At 54.7% G+C, this 16,366-nt stretch overlaps 1 protein-coding gene across 8 annotated transcripts; it reads right to left on the reverse strand.

Moving 5' to 3' along the window:
• SLC1A6 (solute carrier family 1 member 6) lies at nucleotides 1-15,860 on the reverse strand. 8 transcript variants are annotated; one of them, XM_047825806.1, is made up of 13 exons: nucleotides 15,717-15,860; nucleotides 14,284-14,380; nucleotides 13,825-13,828; nucleotides 9,839-10,098; nucleotides 9,506-9,643; nucleotides 7,812-8,016; nucleotides 7,025-7,067; nucleotides 6,177-6,520; nucleotides 3,451-3,684; nucleotides 2,064-2,258; nucleotides 1,143-1,277; nucleotides 491-570; nucleotides 153-300 (listed from the first exon to the last, which is right to left on the reverse strand). In XM_047825806.1, the coding sequence occupies exons 4-13, from the start codon at nucleotides 10,041-10,043 to the stop codon at nucleotides 281-283; spliced, it is 1,599 nt and encodes a 532-aa protein (XP_047681762.1). In that variant the 5' UTR covers nucleotides 10,044-10,098; nucleotides 13,825-13,828; nucleotides 14,284-14,380; nucleotides 15,717-15,860; the 3' UTR covers nucleotides 153-280. The 8 variants fall into 8 exon arrangements, with proteins under 8 accessions (XP_047681729.1, XP_047681746.1, XP_047681740.1 ...); XM_047825816.1 differs by having other exon boundaries at nucleotides 170-300; nucleotides 525-570; XM_047825773.1 differs by lacking the exon at nucleotides 491-570 and having other exon boundaries at nucleotides 1-300.
• Nucleotides 15,861-16,366: the final 506 nt, after the last annotated feature.

Here is a 16,366-nt window from a genome sequence, read left to right on the forward strand (position 1 = left end):
ACACGTGTGTTCAGCGCACAGTCATTCGGGCAAGTGGGTCTTCCCTAGGACCCCCCCTCCCCAGCCCCGTTCCCTCCTCTATGGGCAGCAGGGCTGGGGTCCCCTCACATGGCACTCTCGTTGCCTCCCCGGCCCCTGGACGCCCCCTTCTCTTGTGCCATGAGCGACTTGTAGGGCTTCCCCAGGCTGGGGAGGGTGAGCTCGGCTTCTTGCAGCTCCAGCTCCCGCTGAGACAAATGCTCAATGACAGCTGCTCCAATAGAGTCCCCCAGAACATTGGTCATTGTGCGAAGCCGGTCACTGGGGAGGGGAGGGGAGGGGAGAGAGAAGCCACGGTTACTCGAAGTTTCAAGAGTTCATGGAAGAGTGGGTGTAGCAGGGTCGGGGGGGGGGGGTCCCTTGTGCTGGGAGTTGGGGCTCACGTCCCCTCCACAACCACATAACCTCAGGCAGGTCCCTCCCCTTCAGTGTCCTCAGTTTCCCCTCCTACCAAACACAGGTTGGCTCAATGCTGACGTGCTCACATTTGATCTCAGCAATGCAATTCTCTCTTTGTAAGGACATAAACATCTGATGGAGAAAACGAGAGGCTGTGGGCTGAACGGCATACAGGAGGAGGACGGGAACCACCATGAGTAAATCAGCTCACCAAAGTGAACTATGTGTAACCAGGGAAAGATGCCAAAGCTTCCCCGGCAAGACTGGAGGCTGTCTAAATGGGACTTGGGTCCGGCAGAGAGCTCCCAAATGGGGAGGAAAGTCCAGAGTTTTTTGGGGGTTTTTTTAATGTAAACCTCCCGTGTTTCAAAGTTGAGAATTAAAAACAAACACACAAAAAACACTGGCAAGCCAGCTCTGTCCCACAGATCGCCTTCTTGTGACTTCTGCATAAAGCAGGGGCTTTTCAGGCTGAGAGCTAAAGCCCCCATTGCTCCTCTCCTCCCTGTCCTACTTCCCCAAGGTTACCTCTGGGAACCGCGGGCCACGGCCCAGAGTGTGCTCCACGGCTTCCCTTCTGCTCTCAAGTTCTAGAACTCTGTGTCCTTGCTGGACTGAGGGCCCACGGGTTGGGGGTCTCACGGGGAACGCGGGTGGGGAGTGAGGGTTGAGGAGCGAGAGCACCAGGGTCTGAAGGGACTCACAGGAACCAGTCCACCGCTATGATCAGCGTGATGTCTTCAGTGGGCAGGCCCACCGATGTGAGCACAATGACCATGGTGACCAGACCCGCCTGGGGGATGCCAGCAGCCCCAACGCTGGCTGCTGTCGCCGTGATACTGCACATGGAAAGAGAACACAGGGGGGGCAGGAGGAGGGAAGGGGAAGATGAGGCGGACAGTGAGAAAGGACACCATGGAAGGGGAGAGGCGGTTCCCCGGGACATCTTAAATTAAGTTCCTGAAAACGAAAAGCAGCCTTCAATAAATGTTTTCTTTCAACTCATACTTACGGAGCATATGCTACAAGCTAGAGGCCTAGTAGAAATTCCCATGGAAGAAAACCCCTGCCCAAACAGAGCTCACATTCTAGGCGGGGGGGGGGGGGGGGGGGGGGAGGCAGGCAATGAGCGAGATGAGTACTTAACATATATACTAAGGCAGATGGCGCTATGGAGGAACGGGTCAGTCTACGAGGGTCCAGACCATGCGATTTTAAACCGAACATTCAGGGAACACTTCCCCGAAAGTGTGGCCCCGAAGCAAAGACCGAAAGGAGGTGATAATGTTTGCTGTTGTATTTATAATGACCGCGTTGGAACCTCTGGGTGACGAGGCCCAGGAATCCAACGTAAGAGCCTCGTGTCATTAGGTTGCACCAGGCCATACTTTGGAAAATCCTGGGCAAAGGGATGTCCCACAACAGCATGGGCAAGGAAATGGGGACTAAAACATCACACCAGCTCCTGACAAGCTCAGTTGGCCTGGGTGACTGGGCTCATCCCACATCCCCCCGCTCCAACATTCAAAGCCTCCCCTGACCTCAAGCTGAGCGCCCACCCCCCAGCCAAGCTAATGACTTCTGAGGTCTCACCTGCTCACACAGCCCACCCAAGACCACCTCACCTGATAGTTGTGATCTGGCCCAGGTTGAGCTCATAGTTGTTGACTTGGGCGATGAAGATGGCGGCCAGGGCCTCGTACAGGGCGGTCCCGTCCATGTTGACGGTGGCCCCCACAGGCAGCACAAACCTGGTGATGCGTCGGTCCACACCTAGGCCCTCCTCCAGGCAGCGGAAGGTGATGGGCAGCGTTGCAGAGCTAGGGGAGAGAGCCCAGGAGACTGAGAACGGGGGGGTGGCAGGGTGGGGGCCGGGGCCGCCACGAGTCGAAAGAGAGAGTCTGCTGAGAACACTAAGAGCCCAGATGGGAGCCAGAGCGAGGAGAGACTGGCAGGCGTATAACATTTCAGAGACTGATAACTGCACAGGGAAGAGGGATTCCTCATGTTGCCAGAAGCACACAGCAATGGCAGTCCCCTAGGGTGAAGGTCTCTGGACCCGCTTAAAGCCAATAGCTTAAGGCTGATTACTAGGCACGTGTTTGTGTCACTAGTGCACTTTCCACTTCCAGAAAGGAGGGGATTAACGGTCTGCTGGCCTCCCACCCACACCCTCAAGGTTGAGAGAGAAGTATTACAGGGACCCCTAGTCCCCCACTCCTGTAGTTCATGGGGCACCACAGCTACACTAACCCTTCTTGCCTCTCTCCCACCGCCCCTCAGGGGAGGAAGGGGGGCCTAACTGATGGGGGAGTTTAGCTGAAGGAGCGGCCGTCTCATTTGGGAGTCCGTCTGTCCACAAAACACGAGCTCTGCCTGGTCAGTCTGATGCCATGCAGTGAGAAGCCTGGACCCACAGAGAAGGCCTTTGGGGATCCAGCCCTGTGACGACCAGGTTGAGTTTAATTCTGGGCTGTGATGGCACCCATCCTATTGGCCACAGACCAAATCTCCAGGCAGCATTGCGAGCAATAAAAATGGTACCATTCTTCCAGCTGGTTGGCCCTTGTGACACTTCTCAAACTATTTTGAATTTAGATGATGGGGAAAAGGGAAGTTCTTTACTAACCCCCTAAAACCACAAGAAAAGGACAAGGAGGCCAAGAGAGCTCCCAGCCACCACCCCGAGGGTAAATGAAACTCTCTGAGCCAGAAAAATGACCGAGAACATGGAGCCCGTGGGAAGCTTGGGCTTAACCTCAAGACTGGCAGCTAGTTCTCCTCCACACACAACAGAAATAGACAAGGAGGAAAAGAGGTCAGGAGAGCCAGTGTGGGGACAGAGATCAGCACTGAGGTGTTGGTCGACCTGGAGACCTTCCAGAGCCGCTGACATTACCGCACAGCACAGACGAGGCTCAGTAGGGGGTGAAGGAGGGCAGGACTCGTAGGAGAGCAGGTGGACAACAGCGAACCTCGGAAAAGCACCAGGGGTGGGGGATTAGGCCGTACCTGGAAGACGTGCCCATGGCAGTGATGAGGGCCTGCAGCACGCCCCCAATGAAGGGGAAGGGGTTCCGGTGGGTGATGAGGAAGTAGATGAGGGGCAGGACACCACCAGCATGGAGGAACAAGCCCACGATGACGGTCAGGGTGTACATGCCCAGCTGACCCCCCAGGACGGCCATGTCTTCCATCTCGAGGATCTTCCCAGCAATCAGGAACAGGATGCCCACGGGTGCGTACCTAGGCCAAGCCAGAGGCCTGTCAGAGCTCCCTCATGACTTCCCCTAAGGCTCGGAGCTGGCATTCCCAAGGCTTTGCCCATATAAGCCCCTGGGGCCAGGCAGTGCCCATGGTCCAGCACCCTACTCCATCCCAACCTCCCCCACACACTCACAAACAGGGAAGGGCCCCACAGGCACAGTCCACTTCCTCTTCCCACTCACCCAGAACTCATGCCCACTACAGTGGGGAAAGGCTCCTACAACTCCACACGATACAATCTTATGAGGTCTCTCTTACCTCCATTCCCATTCAAGTCCCTCCCCAAAGAATCACCGCCCTTGGGACTCTCTCCCTAGACGTGGCCCAGACGGTCCCTACCGCTGGCCTTTGAACGCCCCTTATTCACCGCCTCCAACTCTTTTTGCGCTAAGTGGGTAACCTCTAGGCCCCTACTGCCTTTTCTGTAAGTGCATACTCCCACTCACTCACCAACCCTGAGCTATTGCACCTGAATTTCCCATGGGCATCTCAAACCACGTGTCCTGTCAAATCATCTACTTATTCAACCTCTCTCCTGAGCACCCGCTCTGCTCTGGTCACAAGGTCGCTACCCCTGTGGCACCCACATCCTGATGGGGAAACGGGCGGTACACATAGAAACGCCTAATTTAAAACTTAGGAGGGCGACCGCCGCGAAACAGAGCCCCTGAGTGGGGCTGTGGAAACATGCGTGATCAAGGAGGGGCTTCTCTAGAGATGCTGACATTCACGCAGAGGCCCGAGTGGTGAGGAGGGACACATCCACCCGCGCGGGAAGCATTGCAGGCACAGTGCAAAGACCCTGAGATTAGCATGAGCTGGAAGAAGTAAAGGAGTGGAGAGCAGACCGGTGCGGCTAGAGCAGCGAGTGAAAGAGAGGGGACAGAAGTGAGTTCATCGGGGGCTCACCTGTCCCCCCCCCCAGCTGGGCTCAGGGTGACAGCCGATGTGAAGGTGCAGAGTTGTCTCCCAGCCTAGACGTACCTCTGTGTCTGCTCATGAACGCCCTTCCCAACCTCCCCATCTTCGTCCTTCCTCCTGATCCCCCAACAAAGTTCCTCACCTTCAGGTCAACTGCACAGGGCTTCTTTCCTTCTACCCTCAGCCACCCGGTACATCGGGATATTTGACCCAAACCTGCCAACGACACCACTTTAGATTTATGGTTTCCAAAACTCAGCCTCGTTGGTCTTATTTATCCTTGACAAGCTCACCATCCACTGCTTTTCCAAGCTTTCACCTTGGCCTCTAGCCCCCTACACAGCTTTCTAGTTATTGGGGATGATGTACAAAATCTTCTCCAGTTTGGGACCAGACAGTCTCGTCCACACCTTTTTTTTTTTTTTTTAATTTATTTATTTTTGAGAGAGACCGAGAGAATGGGGGAGGGGCAGAAAGAGGGAGAAAAAAATGCCAAGCAGGCTCCACGCCGTCAGCACAGAGCCCGACGAGGGACTTGAACCCATGAACTGTGAGATCACAACCTGAGTTGAAACCAGGAGTTGGACACTCAACCGGCTGAGCCACCCAGGCGCCCTGGTCTTGTTAACATCTTTCATGGCCACTCCCAACTCACCTTGTGCTCCCACCTCCCTGAACTCCCTGCCATTCTCCAGACAATTCAGGTCCTTGCAGGCTTTGCGTGTTCTCTCGTCTCCACTTGAAGGGCCTCTTCCCCCTCCCTGTCCTATTGGATTCCCACTTACCTTTCAAGACCCAACTGAGAAGTGACCTTTTCTATGACTCTCTCCTCGGCTTCCCAAGCAGAGTCCACTACCTATCTGTCCACTGGCTGCTCACTTCTCCACGTTCTCAACGCCTTTTAAATGTCCCTTTACTCTAGTACCTTCCGCCTTGAATCACATTTATCTAGTATGTGGCTGTCTCCTCCAAGACTTCATGATTGAATTCAACGGATCTCCGTATTCCAGAGTTCAAGACCGAGTTAGCCTGGGAAAATGTCTGCTGAATGAGTGAAGGAATTGGTGAAGGAACAGACACATGTAAAGAATGAATGAATGCGTGCATGTATCGATTAAGGAATAATTAGCAAGGGGCTAAATGAGTTAGAAAAGGAGCAAATGAGACACAAACGAAGGGGTGAGTGAATGAATGAGGGTGTTAAGCGAAGAGGTGAATGAATGCAGGGAATATGTGAGCCAGTCAATGGGAGGATAGCAAATGCAGAGATGAATGAGCAGGCCAAAGAATGAGCTCGAATGAATCGATGGTGCAGTGAGTCAATAAATGAACAAATCAATCAATGGTTTCATTAATGTGAAGATGAGTCCATGAGTGAATTTATAAGTGAACACATGAATGAGTCGATTCACCAATACGTATATAAATGATCTGGGTCAAAAGGCCCCAATGGCCCCTTGAGCATCTGCCCCACCACCGGACTTCCCAGCCCCAGCTCCACCCTTCCCGAGGGCCATCACCTGCCCACACTGTCACAGCCCAGCACTCACCAGATAATGATGCCCACCATCCTCATAATAGCCTCATTGAGGCTGTCGAAGAAATCCCGCAGGACTCGGCCCTTGTGTTTCATGCCACCGATGACCAGCCCAAAGGCCACAGAGAAGACCACGAGGCCCAGGGCATTGATGCCATTGGCTGAGCCAGGCACAGGCACAGTCTCCTCGAAGCTCAGCACCTCCTGTAGGGTGCCCAAGGCCCATGTGACATTTTCCAGGAGGCTGGTTCCGTTGTCCATCGAGGATGGGGGAGGCATGGCGGTACCCGGCTCAGATCCATTCTCTGTCCTCACTATGGTCCTAGTTACCAACCTTGTGCTGTACTGCGTCTTGAACTGAAATATGGAGAGATCGGGGCCAAAATCGATGCATCAGAACCTCCTGGAGAAATTTACCGGGAACACCAATTCCTGGTTGCCACACCCTGGAGAATCTTATTCAGTGGATCTGAGTGAGTAAACGAAGTACTTGACCAACGCGTAGAAGAACGAGTGAAGCAACACATGAATGGAGGAGTGAATGACCAATGCGTAGATTCCGCATTTTTCAAAGCTCCCTGCTCCAACAGATTAGAAGGCCTCTCTCCTCAACCATCTATGGTGAGACACATTGGTTCCTCCTCCAGAACCATCCCCAGGAAGCTCACGGCCTAAGAGCTGGTCATCCCACCAATGGGAGGTACATTCTCTCTCCCAGACTCTTCCAAAAGCCCCTGCCCATTGCTCTGTCAGGCCCTTCTTCCCATCCCTCACTCGGGGACCATTCACTCAGCAGCAAGCCCCCTACCACCACTCCCACCCTCCAAACCTCCTTGAGCAAACTGTGTACTTCCTCCTGACCTGTTTGAAGCAGGCCTCCACAAGGTTGGGTGGAAACATATTTCTGCAGAAAAACATCAGAGGAAGGGAGGTAGTTAGCAGCAGCACCAACAATAATAATGGCAGTCAACATGTGAATGCTTACTCTAGGCCAGGTACTGAGCTAAGTGACCTGTATGATCTAAACCCTACAACCTCTAGAAGTGTCCCTTCTAGCACTATTGATGTCCCCATTTTATGCACAAAGAAACCAAAACCACAGAGACTTTATGGAAGGTGCCCAAAGCCACACAGCCCCTGAGAGGTACAGATGGACCTCAAATCCAGGTCTCTCCAAGCCCTTCAGTGGGGAGGAGAAATCCCCTACCAAGCCACCTTGGGGATTTCAACTCACACACACGTACCAGTGATGCCTCAAAAAACCCAGACAACGTGTGCGTTTCCCCCAAGTCAGGGACCAGGGAAGAACCATGGTGAGCCTTGATTCTGGCTGTCAAAATCTTGCCTCTCTAAGAGAATCATTCATCCCCCGAGGGAGCTTGGGAACACCAGCCACCACCTGTTCTGAGCCTGTCTCAACATGCAGCTCTAGCCTCCGGAGCCTAAGGGCCAAAAGGTCATACCCTAGAAGTCACCGACTCTCAGAGCATTTGTGCAATGCTCCAGGGCAGAAAGCAGGTACCAAGAGACTAGGTTCAACTTGGGTGTTGCATTTCCAGGCTGAATCAGCCTGTTCCCTAGTCTCTCCTTGAGCACACTTTGTTGCATCTAGGCTTAGAGTGCCCATCAAAATTAGAAAGGACGTCACCTGACCAGGTCCATGAAGGCATCAGCTGTGGGGATGGTCTCAATGCGGCCCTCGCGGTGCAGCCCCTCCTTGGAGCCCTTCCCAGGGTGGATGATGGTGACCATGAGGATGCCAATGAAGACAGCAATGACCGTGGTCACCATGTAGTATACAGCTGCCCGCATCCCCATCCGGCCTGTTGCCTTGTTATCCAGGGACGCCATACCTAGAGGACAGGGGGTGCCGCCCTGAGCAGCCCCGTCCACACCCCACCACGCACTCGCCCATCCATCAGCTCTACTCTCCTCATACCACCAACTCAACAAGCATCCCACCAGGCATCTCCTTCTTCTGGGTCCCATGCCAGCACCCACCCCACCATCCTTCAACCCACTCATCTTTCTTCAACCCCCATTCCGTTTTCCGTGTACACCTTCCACCCCGTCCTTTATCCCAAACACCACATCACCAACCCTCCCTTTTCAACCCCCACCCCGGCCTCCATTCATCCCTATGTTGTACCACGACTTCATTGTCATCCCACTCTTCATTCTGCTATTGACCCCAAGATCGTACCTCCCTCCAACTCACCTCACTGTAAACTACTTCTGAGAGATACATCTTTTGGTGCCCCATCCAAATGCCCTTTACCAGACTAATGCACCTGTCCTTCAGCTGCTGCGTCTGTTGGCTGCTAACAGTTCGTGCTGCCCCCCCCTCTTGAGAGCTGCCCTCAGCAGAACAAAAGCTGCCTTGCCCAGAAACACCCCATGGAAGGTCTCAAGCCAAAGGCTGCCTGGAACTGGGATTCAAAGGGCCAGCCCCTTTGACTCAGGCGGGGGCAGGGGTGAGAAGAACAATCCTGTAGCATTACTCCTGTTCCACAGCTACCCGTGGGATAGGGCTGGGAGGCCAACCTTCTTCTGAACCCACATCTCTGCTGAGAGTCTTTCCCTGCCTCATCTTGCTTCCTTCACTTGCTCGTAGGTCTCTCTTGAATGCCATCCCTTGACCAATCGCTTGTGCAAAGATCCCCATCTTAGCTCTGCTTCTGGGAAACCCAGTCCATGAACCATTCTTCATGCCAACCTTCATGCCAATCAAGTCTGGAGGTTGGCAATCAACCACTTAGGTTTGTTTTTGCAAATAAAGTTTTATTGGAACACAACCATGCCCACTTGATTATATAGGAGTCCGCGGCTGCTCCCATAGTACCTTAAGAGAACTGGGTAGTTATGACAGAGATCATACGCAACCCCCCCCCCCCCATGCTGAAAATGTTCACTCTCTGGCCCTTTCCAAAAGAATTCGCCGACCTCTGCCTAGCCCATCCATATTGCTACCCCATCCCCCACCCACCATCCTGTCCCCTCCATCTCAAACACCTTTACCCGCATCCCACCCCTTGGCCATCCGTGCCGTACTCTCTTCCCTGGCTGCCCCCCTGAATGATACTAAGCCCCTGGCGGGCTGGTATTCTACCTCCATGGAGAAGTCCGGTAAAGCTACTAAGTGGCATAGGTCACACTGGGTCTGGAACCTGAGTCTGACGAAGATCCGGGCTCTGGCCCAAGAACTCGGGGCTAGGTGCCGGCTTCGCGTTGCAGGTCCTGAGGTAGGGAGGTGATCTCATGCCTGGGATAGCTTTGGCTCCAGGTTCGAGCTGGGACTGTCGGATGGGTCTTAGAAGCCACCACTGGCCTGGGCTCTCTCACCTGTGACCAGGCTGGAGACAATGAGCGGCAGCACGAGCATCTGCAGCATCCTCATGAGAAGCTCTCCGGGGAAAGAGAAGTACTTGATCTGCCGGTAGGTAAGCTGGTACGGGCGCAGGGCAAAGGCCAGGCTGACCCCTAGGACCGAAAGAGGGGCTCTGTGGAGTGGTTTGGGTCACTCAGCCCCGTCTGTGTGAATGCGTCCTTATGGGGGCGGAGGGAACGCAGTGGGCGGCGGGATGCGCTCGCGTGGGTGACAACTGGTAGGTGGAGTGAAGATGTGTGCGGGCAGGAGATTTCCCCGGGGACCCCGCCCCCCCCAAGCCGGCTCACCGATGACCACCGCGCTGACGGTCAACAGGATGAAGGCGTTCCGGCGCAGGAAGCGCAGCACGTGCTCACGGGTCATGGTCTGCAGGCGCAGGCGCGTGCGCAGTGCCCTCTGCTGCAGACTTTCTTGCAGCCGCTGCAGCCAGCCCACCCGGCCCAGCCGCTGGCCACTCTCCCGCAGGAACAGGCTGTTCCCGTGGCTGCTCATCGTCTATCTGCCGGGGCCACAGGGGCCTTCCAGTGAGGGGCAGGACAGAGGGCGGCTGTAGGGAGAGGGGAAAGGGTGGAAGAAACCAGCGAGGGGCTCAGAGAGGATCCAGGCACCAGCGGAGGGCGGACGTCCACCTGCTGGGACTCGCCCATCCTGAGACACCTGAGAACACCGCCTGGGGCTCCAGGGTTACACCCCGGGGAGAAAGAGGTCCAGATCTCCTGAATCGCTCCGGACGTGGCTGGGGAGAGGCGGGGTGGGAGATCACAAGGTAATGGAGGTTTCTGCCACTCCCTGGCTCCAGAACCCTCATTTCACACCATCAGGAGGAGGTGGGGGCTGCCCCAGCTCACAAACCAAACTAAAGAGCCTTTGCTGAGCGCCACGTGCATGCAGAGCCCTAGACAAGGCCCCTGGGGTTAGCCCCCCAAATTAATGTGGTTTCGTGTCTGGCCTGGAGGTGCGGACAAGTGGACCATCCACAATGACAAAATCATCAGGAGCCTGGCAAAAGTCAGTGCCCGACAAATGCAACTGGTCTGCATGAGTGTTCAGGTGAAGAAAGGAGCTGGAGGTGCGGTTCCTTAGGGAGGAAATGGTGACCTTGTCCCCAGGGGCTCTTCAGGACTCATCTTTGAAGGGGAATGTGATGTTCAGAGTTCTCTCCGGGGTGCCAGGCACTATTCCCAAAACGAGACTTTTGCGTCTTCTCTGTATCTGACCACTTCCCTATAACCTTATTTGCTTACTGAAATAAATGTATCTCAAACGGAAGCTTTAGATCATTACTTGAAATGCAAATTATATTTTAACACACATTAAATGAAGTGCATACAAAAATAAAAACCTGTCAATCCTCTTACCTACTAAATACAAGTTTAAGGCAGCTTGGAAACATGACTCTTGTGGGCCAGAGGAACTTTTGCTTTTGTGGACTTCTTCCTCCATTAAAAAAAAGTAAAGTATTAAGTTGTATTTTACAACTGAATTGTTATAAAGGTGAATATAGTGGTTGCACAACACTGAGAATGTCCGAGATGCCCCTGATGCCTCTTTAAAACGGTTGGGTTTCTGTTCTGTGAATTTCACCGAACATTATACTTTAAAATATTTTCTTTTAGGGGCGCCTGGGTGGTTCAGTCGGTTAAGCGTCCGACTTCGGCTCAGGTCACGATCTCACAGTTTGTGAGTTCAAGCCCCACGTCCAGCTCTGTGCTGACAGCTCAGAGCCTGGAGCCTGCTTCAGATTCTGTGTCTCCCTCCCTCTCTGACCCTCCCCTGCTAACGGTGTCTCTTTCTGTCTCTCAACAATAAATACATGTTAAAAAAATTTTTTTTAATATTTTCTTTTACTAAGTGCAGTTCTTGGAGAGCCTGGGTGGCTCAGTCGGTTAGGTGTCCGACTTCAGCTTAGGTCATGATCTCACAGTCTGTGGGTTCGAGCCCCAAGTCAGGCTCTGTGCTGACAGCTCAGAGCCTGGAACCTGCTTCGGATTCTGTGTCTCCCTCTCTCTCTGCCCCTCCCCCGCTCACACTCTCTTTCTCTCTCTCCCTCTCTGTCTCAAAAATAAATAAAACATATTTTTATTTAAAAAAAATAAGTAGGGGTGTCTGGGTGGCTCAGTCGGTTGAGCGTCCAACTTAGGCTCAGGTCATGATCTCCCGGTTTGAGTTCGAGCCCTGCGTCGGGCTCTGTGCCGGCAGCTCGGAGCCTGGAACCTGTTCTGGATTCTGTGTCTTCCTCTCTCTCTGCCCCTCCCTCACTCACACTCTGTCTCTGTCTCTCTCAAAAATAAATAAACATTAAAAAAAAATTTAATAAAAAATAAAATAAATAAATAGAAGCGTAGTTCTTTCTTCTGATTTTAAAAAAAGTGAAAACATCTCTGTGGGTCCTAAAAGTATCATGAGCCCTGGGCACTGGACCTACTATTTAGGAGCAACAGGCAGCCTGGCCTACAATGATCTCACAGGGGAAAAAAAAAAAGTGGCAGGTGCCCATATCCCAGGCATCCTGGGAATTCTGCTGTCCCTTTATATTCACTCCAGGGCAAAAGGCTGACCACCAGGGGTGGATGGCATTGCTGAGGCTCCCTTGGCTGCTGGCTCCCCTTTTGGTCTGGCCAGTGGGCAGGAGAATGGTGGTGGGAGGAGCATTTATTCTCCCTACCCCACCCCTGACACGCCCCTATTTGGCAGTGGCTGTGTTCCCCTGCCTCAAGCCACAGGTCCCATCAGACAATCCTTCATACCTGTAGGCCATTCGGACATCTTCTCTGAAAAAAAAAAATGCGTATTTAGTTCCTCTGTCCATGTTTTAGTCAGGTGGTTTTTGTTGCTGTTGTTATTGTTGAGTTGCATGAGCTCTTTACAGATTTAGGATGTTAACCTCTTATCTGATACATGGTTTACAAAAAGTGTCTCCCATTCTGCACGCTGTCTTTCCATTCTGTTGTTTCTTTTGCTGCGAAGAAGGTTTTTAGTTTGATGTGGTCCCTCTTGTTTATTTTGGCTTCCATTTATGCTTTTGGTGTTCTAGCCAAAACAATCATTGCCAAGACCAATGTCACAGGGATTCTTCCCTACCTCGTCTTCTAGGTATCAGGTCTTATGTTTAAGTCTTGGGCCCATTTCAAGTTACTTTTTCTGAGGAGTATAAAATAGGGGACCAATTTCATTGTTCTGTATGTGTTTATCCAGTTTTCCCAGCACCTGTTGAAGAGACTATCCTTTTCCCCATTGGGTGTTCTTGGCTCCCTTGATGTGATAGAGGTGCTCTTGCTAATGCCAATGGTATTACAAGACACAAATGTACCAAAACAACATGGCACACACCTTACCCTTAGGCAATGTTATACATCAAGTATGTTTCAACCAAAAAAGAAACACAATCCTTTGTTACAGCCAAGGCTCCAGTCCTGCTACCTCCCTGCCTCCCTCCTGATCCCTCCCCTCCCCCACTCTTGCTGGTCCCTGACTGCTACTACACCACCCTTACTGGTTTCCCTTCACTTTGCTCCGATCTTTGTAAATACTCCTTAAGTTAAACTCTTTCCAATTCTGCTTTTGGAGTGTGCTGTTTCCTGACAAATACAACAGACTGATCTGGCTCTTAGAAAAAACTCTCCAAGGGGCACCTGGGAGGCTCAGTTGATTAAGAGTCCGACTCTTCATTTCAGCTCAGGGTCATGATCTCATGGTTCATGGGATCAAGCCCCGTGGCAGCGCTCTGTGCATATATTGCGGAGCCTGCCTGGGATTCTCTTTCTCCCTCTCTCTCCGCCCCTCCCTGGCTCATACACACTCGCTCTCGCTCTTTAAAAAGGAGCGAACCAAAGGAAGACAATCCATACTGTTCCTGTGCTGAACTCTGTGCACGTTTGGTTTGCCTGGTGTTACACCTGCCACTCTCTGAGGGATCGTGGCCTCCAACCCCTCCCCTTGGCTGGCCCCCAGTCTCAGTGCCAAAATCCACCCAGGATGGGCTGGGAGTCTCACAGATGTCAGTTCCTCTAGTAGGTAGACCCCTGGAGGGAGGGGGGGTTGGGGTGGGGTTGTTTGCTGCCGCTAGCTGTGCGGCTTCTTTTCCGGGGTTACTGTCTTCCTTGCCCTCCCCTGACCCACCCCCACCCCCCCATATCCAAAAGATGAGACAGCTGCCTCAACTTTCCAAGCCACGCTTCCGCCAGGTCCAGGCCCGCATTCTCAATGCCAGATCCCAGTTGGGGTCCTGCTCCAAATTGGTCCACCGCTTTGAAACCCCAGTGCTGCTTCTCACCTTGCTGTGAAAAAAATCCCAGACATGGGACCACAGATTACACGGGAAACTCTTAATTCCTCTCTCTCTCTCTCTCTCTCTCACGTTCCCAGTCACCAAGCAGTACTGTGAAACTGCCCATGGGTCCCAAGGGAGTGCTCTGCTGAGATCCAAACCAGCCACAAAGCTCCAGGGCTCGTTTTGTCTCTTTCCTTCCTCCTCCCTACAAGAAGCAGCACAGCACAAAGCAGGGATGGACAAACCATCAGCTGAGGGCCACATCCGGCCCACTGCTTGTATCTGTAAACAGCTTTCTTGGCACCTGGCCATGCTCATTCCTGACATATTGTCTACGGCCGACTTTCATGCTACAATGGCCGAGCTGGGGTGTTGGGACAGAGATCGTATGGGCCGCAGCGCAATCTCTCGGGCCCTTTACTGACAAAATCCACCAGCCCCTGACCTAACAGAACCGCATACCTGAGCGCTTTGTCTCAAACCTCCCTCCACCTTGCTGGAACTGGTCACTTTCTGTGTGGCTTAGAGGGCTCTATTCGCATGAGGCTTACAACAGCACCTGGTGAGCGTGAAACGGACGTTAACCGGGGTCAATAAAAAAGCAGAAACCCAACAGCCAGGGGACAGACAGCCTGTCCAGTGTCTCCTGGTCCTAGGTATTCTCTTGACCCTGTTTCTTAGGTTTGCCACTGGGGAAGGGGCCTTTCTAGTGTCCCCAGTCTCCACAAGGGTTCCAGCATGGGTGTCCCACCCGCCTCCCCCAACCTCCAGACTCTCAGAGGTGACCGCATGTACTGGCCCCCCCTCCCTTGGATCCAAAAGAAAGAAAGGAAGGGCCTCCCACATCCTAAAGCTGAAGCAAGCTTGGTTGGCGACCGTATGCTTCCTCTCCATTTTATCTCAACACTCTGCTAGCCAGAGCAGCGAGCGGGGGAAGGAAAGAGAAAAGTCACATACATCACATATCACACACGCATCCAAACACACAGCCTCACACGCCTTTGTGTGCAACTGACACATATACAACCGCACAGACACGCGGTCACACACGCACACACACAACTGTTCAGGCACACAAGCCCACACCAAGCCTTCAAAACGCAACTCCACTCATGCCGCGTCCGTCACACAATCCCTGCACACACAAACACATGCACACACATCCATGCACAGCGTCAGACATACGACCTGACACACGCCTTCAAGACCCCGCACAGTTCCCCTTCGTAAATAAAACTCCATACAGTGACGGCCATACAGTTCCTACGCGCGCGCGCGCGCGCGCGCGCGCACGCACACACACACACACACACACACACACACAACTTGGGGCTCCAGACACAAAACTTCAGACATTCAAATCCCTCCCCACATTTCAACACCCAGCCCACGCGCCTCTTTGGGCAGGCAAACCCACTCACAAATTCAGGCTCCCACGCACGCACCACCACCACCGCCCCCACGCACCCTTCACACCCAGCACCCGCGCAGCGCAGCGGTGGCCGAAGTCTCAGCCACAACCCAAGTCTGCCCGGAGTTGGAGGCATACACGCCCGAGAAGAAAGGGAACCGAGCCCTGGAAATGGAGGAAGCATCAGGCAGAGAGATGGACACCGGCCCGCGAGTTGAGGCCACGGGTGGGGGGGAGGAGGGGCGATGGGCACCGAGCCCTCGGGTGACTGAGGTGGTAGGAAACTCACCAAGGCGACCAGAGGAGCGGCGGCGACCACGCTAAGGGGCAGGGAGCAGCCGAGACAAAGGCGGCCGAGAGGTGGCAAGGGGGACGCGGGGCGCCCCACCCGCCCGACCCGGTGCGGGGCCGAGCCCGCCTCGGACCCCGCCCGCCCCTACCTCGGAGCCCCTGCCCCAGCGCGGCCGCGGGGCCCCCCACTCACCCGCGCCCGGAGCGGCGGGGGCGGCCTGCCCGCGCCTCGGCCTGCGCGCTGCTCCCGGATGCAGGTGCCGGAGCCCGGCGAAGCGCCCGGCCCGAGCAGCGGGGACCCGCCAGGGATGGCGCAGCGCTTGGCGCGGGGACCGGACGGCGGAGGCACCGGCAGGGAGCCGGGACGCGCTGTGCGGCGGGTGGGAGCCGGGCTGGCCCTGCGCTCACGTGGGTGCGGGGGCGCGGGGCGGCCGGGGGAGGGGGCGGGATCCCCTCCGGGATGCCCCCCGCCTCCCCCGCGCCGAGCCCAGGCTCTGCCACCGCGCGCCGGAGGAAGGGGCAGGGCGCGGGTGGGGAGGGAGGAGGGGAGAGAGGGAGGGAGGCGGGGGGGGGGGGATCCTGGGGTGGGCGGGGTGGGTGGCCTCTCGCGCGTCCCGCCCCCGCCCCGCGCCTCCGAGCCCCCGCCTCCCGCGCCTCCGCGGCCCTCCTGAGGCCTGAACGTCCCTGGAGGGCGCGGGGACCCGCCCGCCACCGCTGGGCCCGGTGCCCGCAGCCGCCACGTGGGCTCCGCCGCCCCGCGCGTCTCCCTTCGGGTGCACAGCCCGGCCTTGGCCTCTGGGCCGCTGTGCGCCCTTGGGCTGACCCCTCTCCCTCTCTGAGCCT

Source organism: Prionailurus viverrinus, chromosome A2 (assembly GCF_022837055.1).
Source record: "Prionailurus viverrinus isolate Anna chromosome A2, UM_Priviv_1.0, whole genome shotgun sequence".
NCBI classification, from domain to species: Eukaryota; Metazoa; Chordata; class Mammalia; order Carnivora; family Felidae; genus Prionailurus; species Prionailurus viverrinus.

What these genes read in the sequence shown, in the direction of transcription:
- SLC1A6 (XM_047825781.1), bottom strand. Translation starts at nt 10,043, where the DNA reads ATGAGCAGCCACGGGAACAGCCTGTTCCTGCGGGAGAGTGGCCAGCGG. An exon ending in TGGAGGCCTGCTTCAAACAG is followed by an intron (nt 6,521 to 7,024) that starts GTCAGGAGGAAG and finishes TCCATATTTCAG; the next exon opens with TTCAAGACGCAGTACAGCAC. An exon ending in ATAGCGGTGGACTGGTTCCT is followed by an intron (nt 301 to 1,142) that starts GTGAGTCCCTTC and finishes TCCCCTCCCCAG; the next exon opens with TGACCGGCTTCGCACAATGA.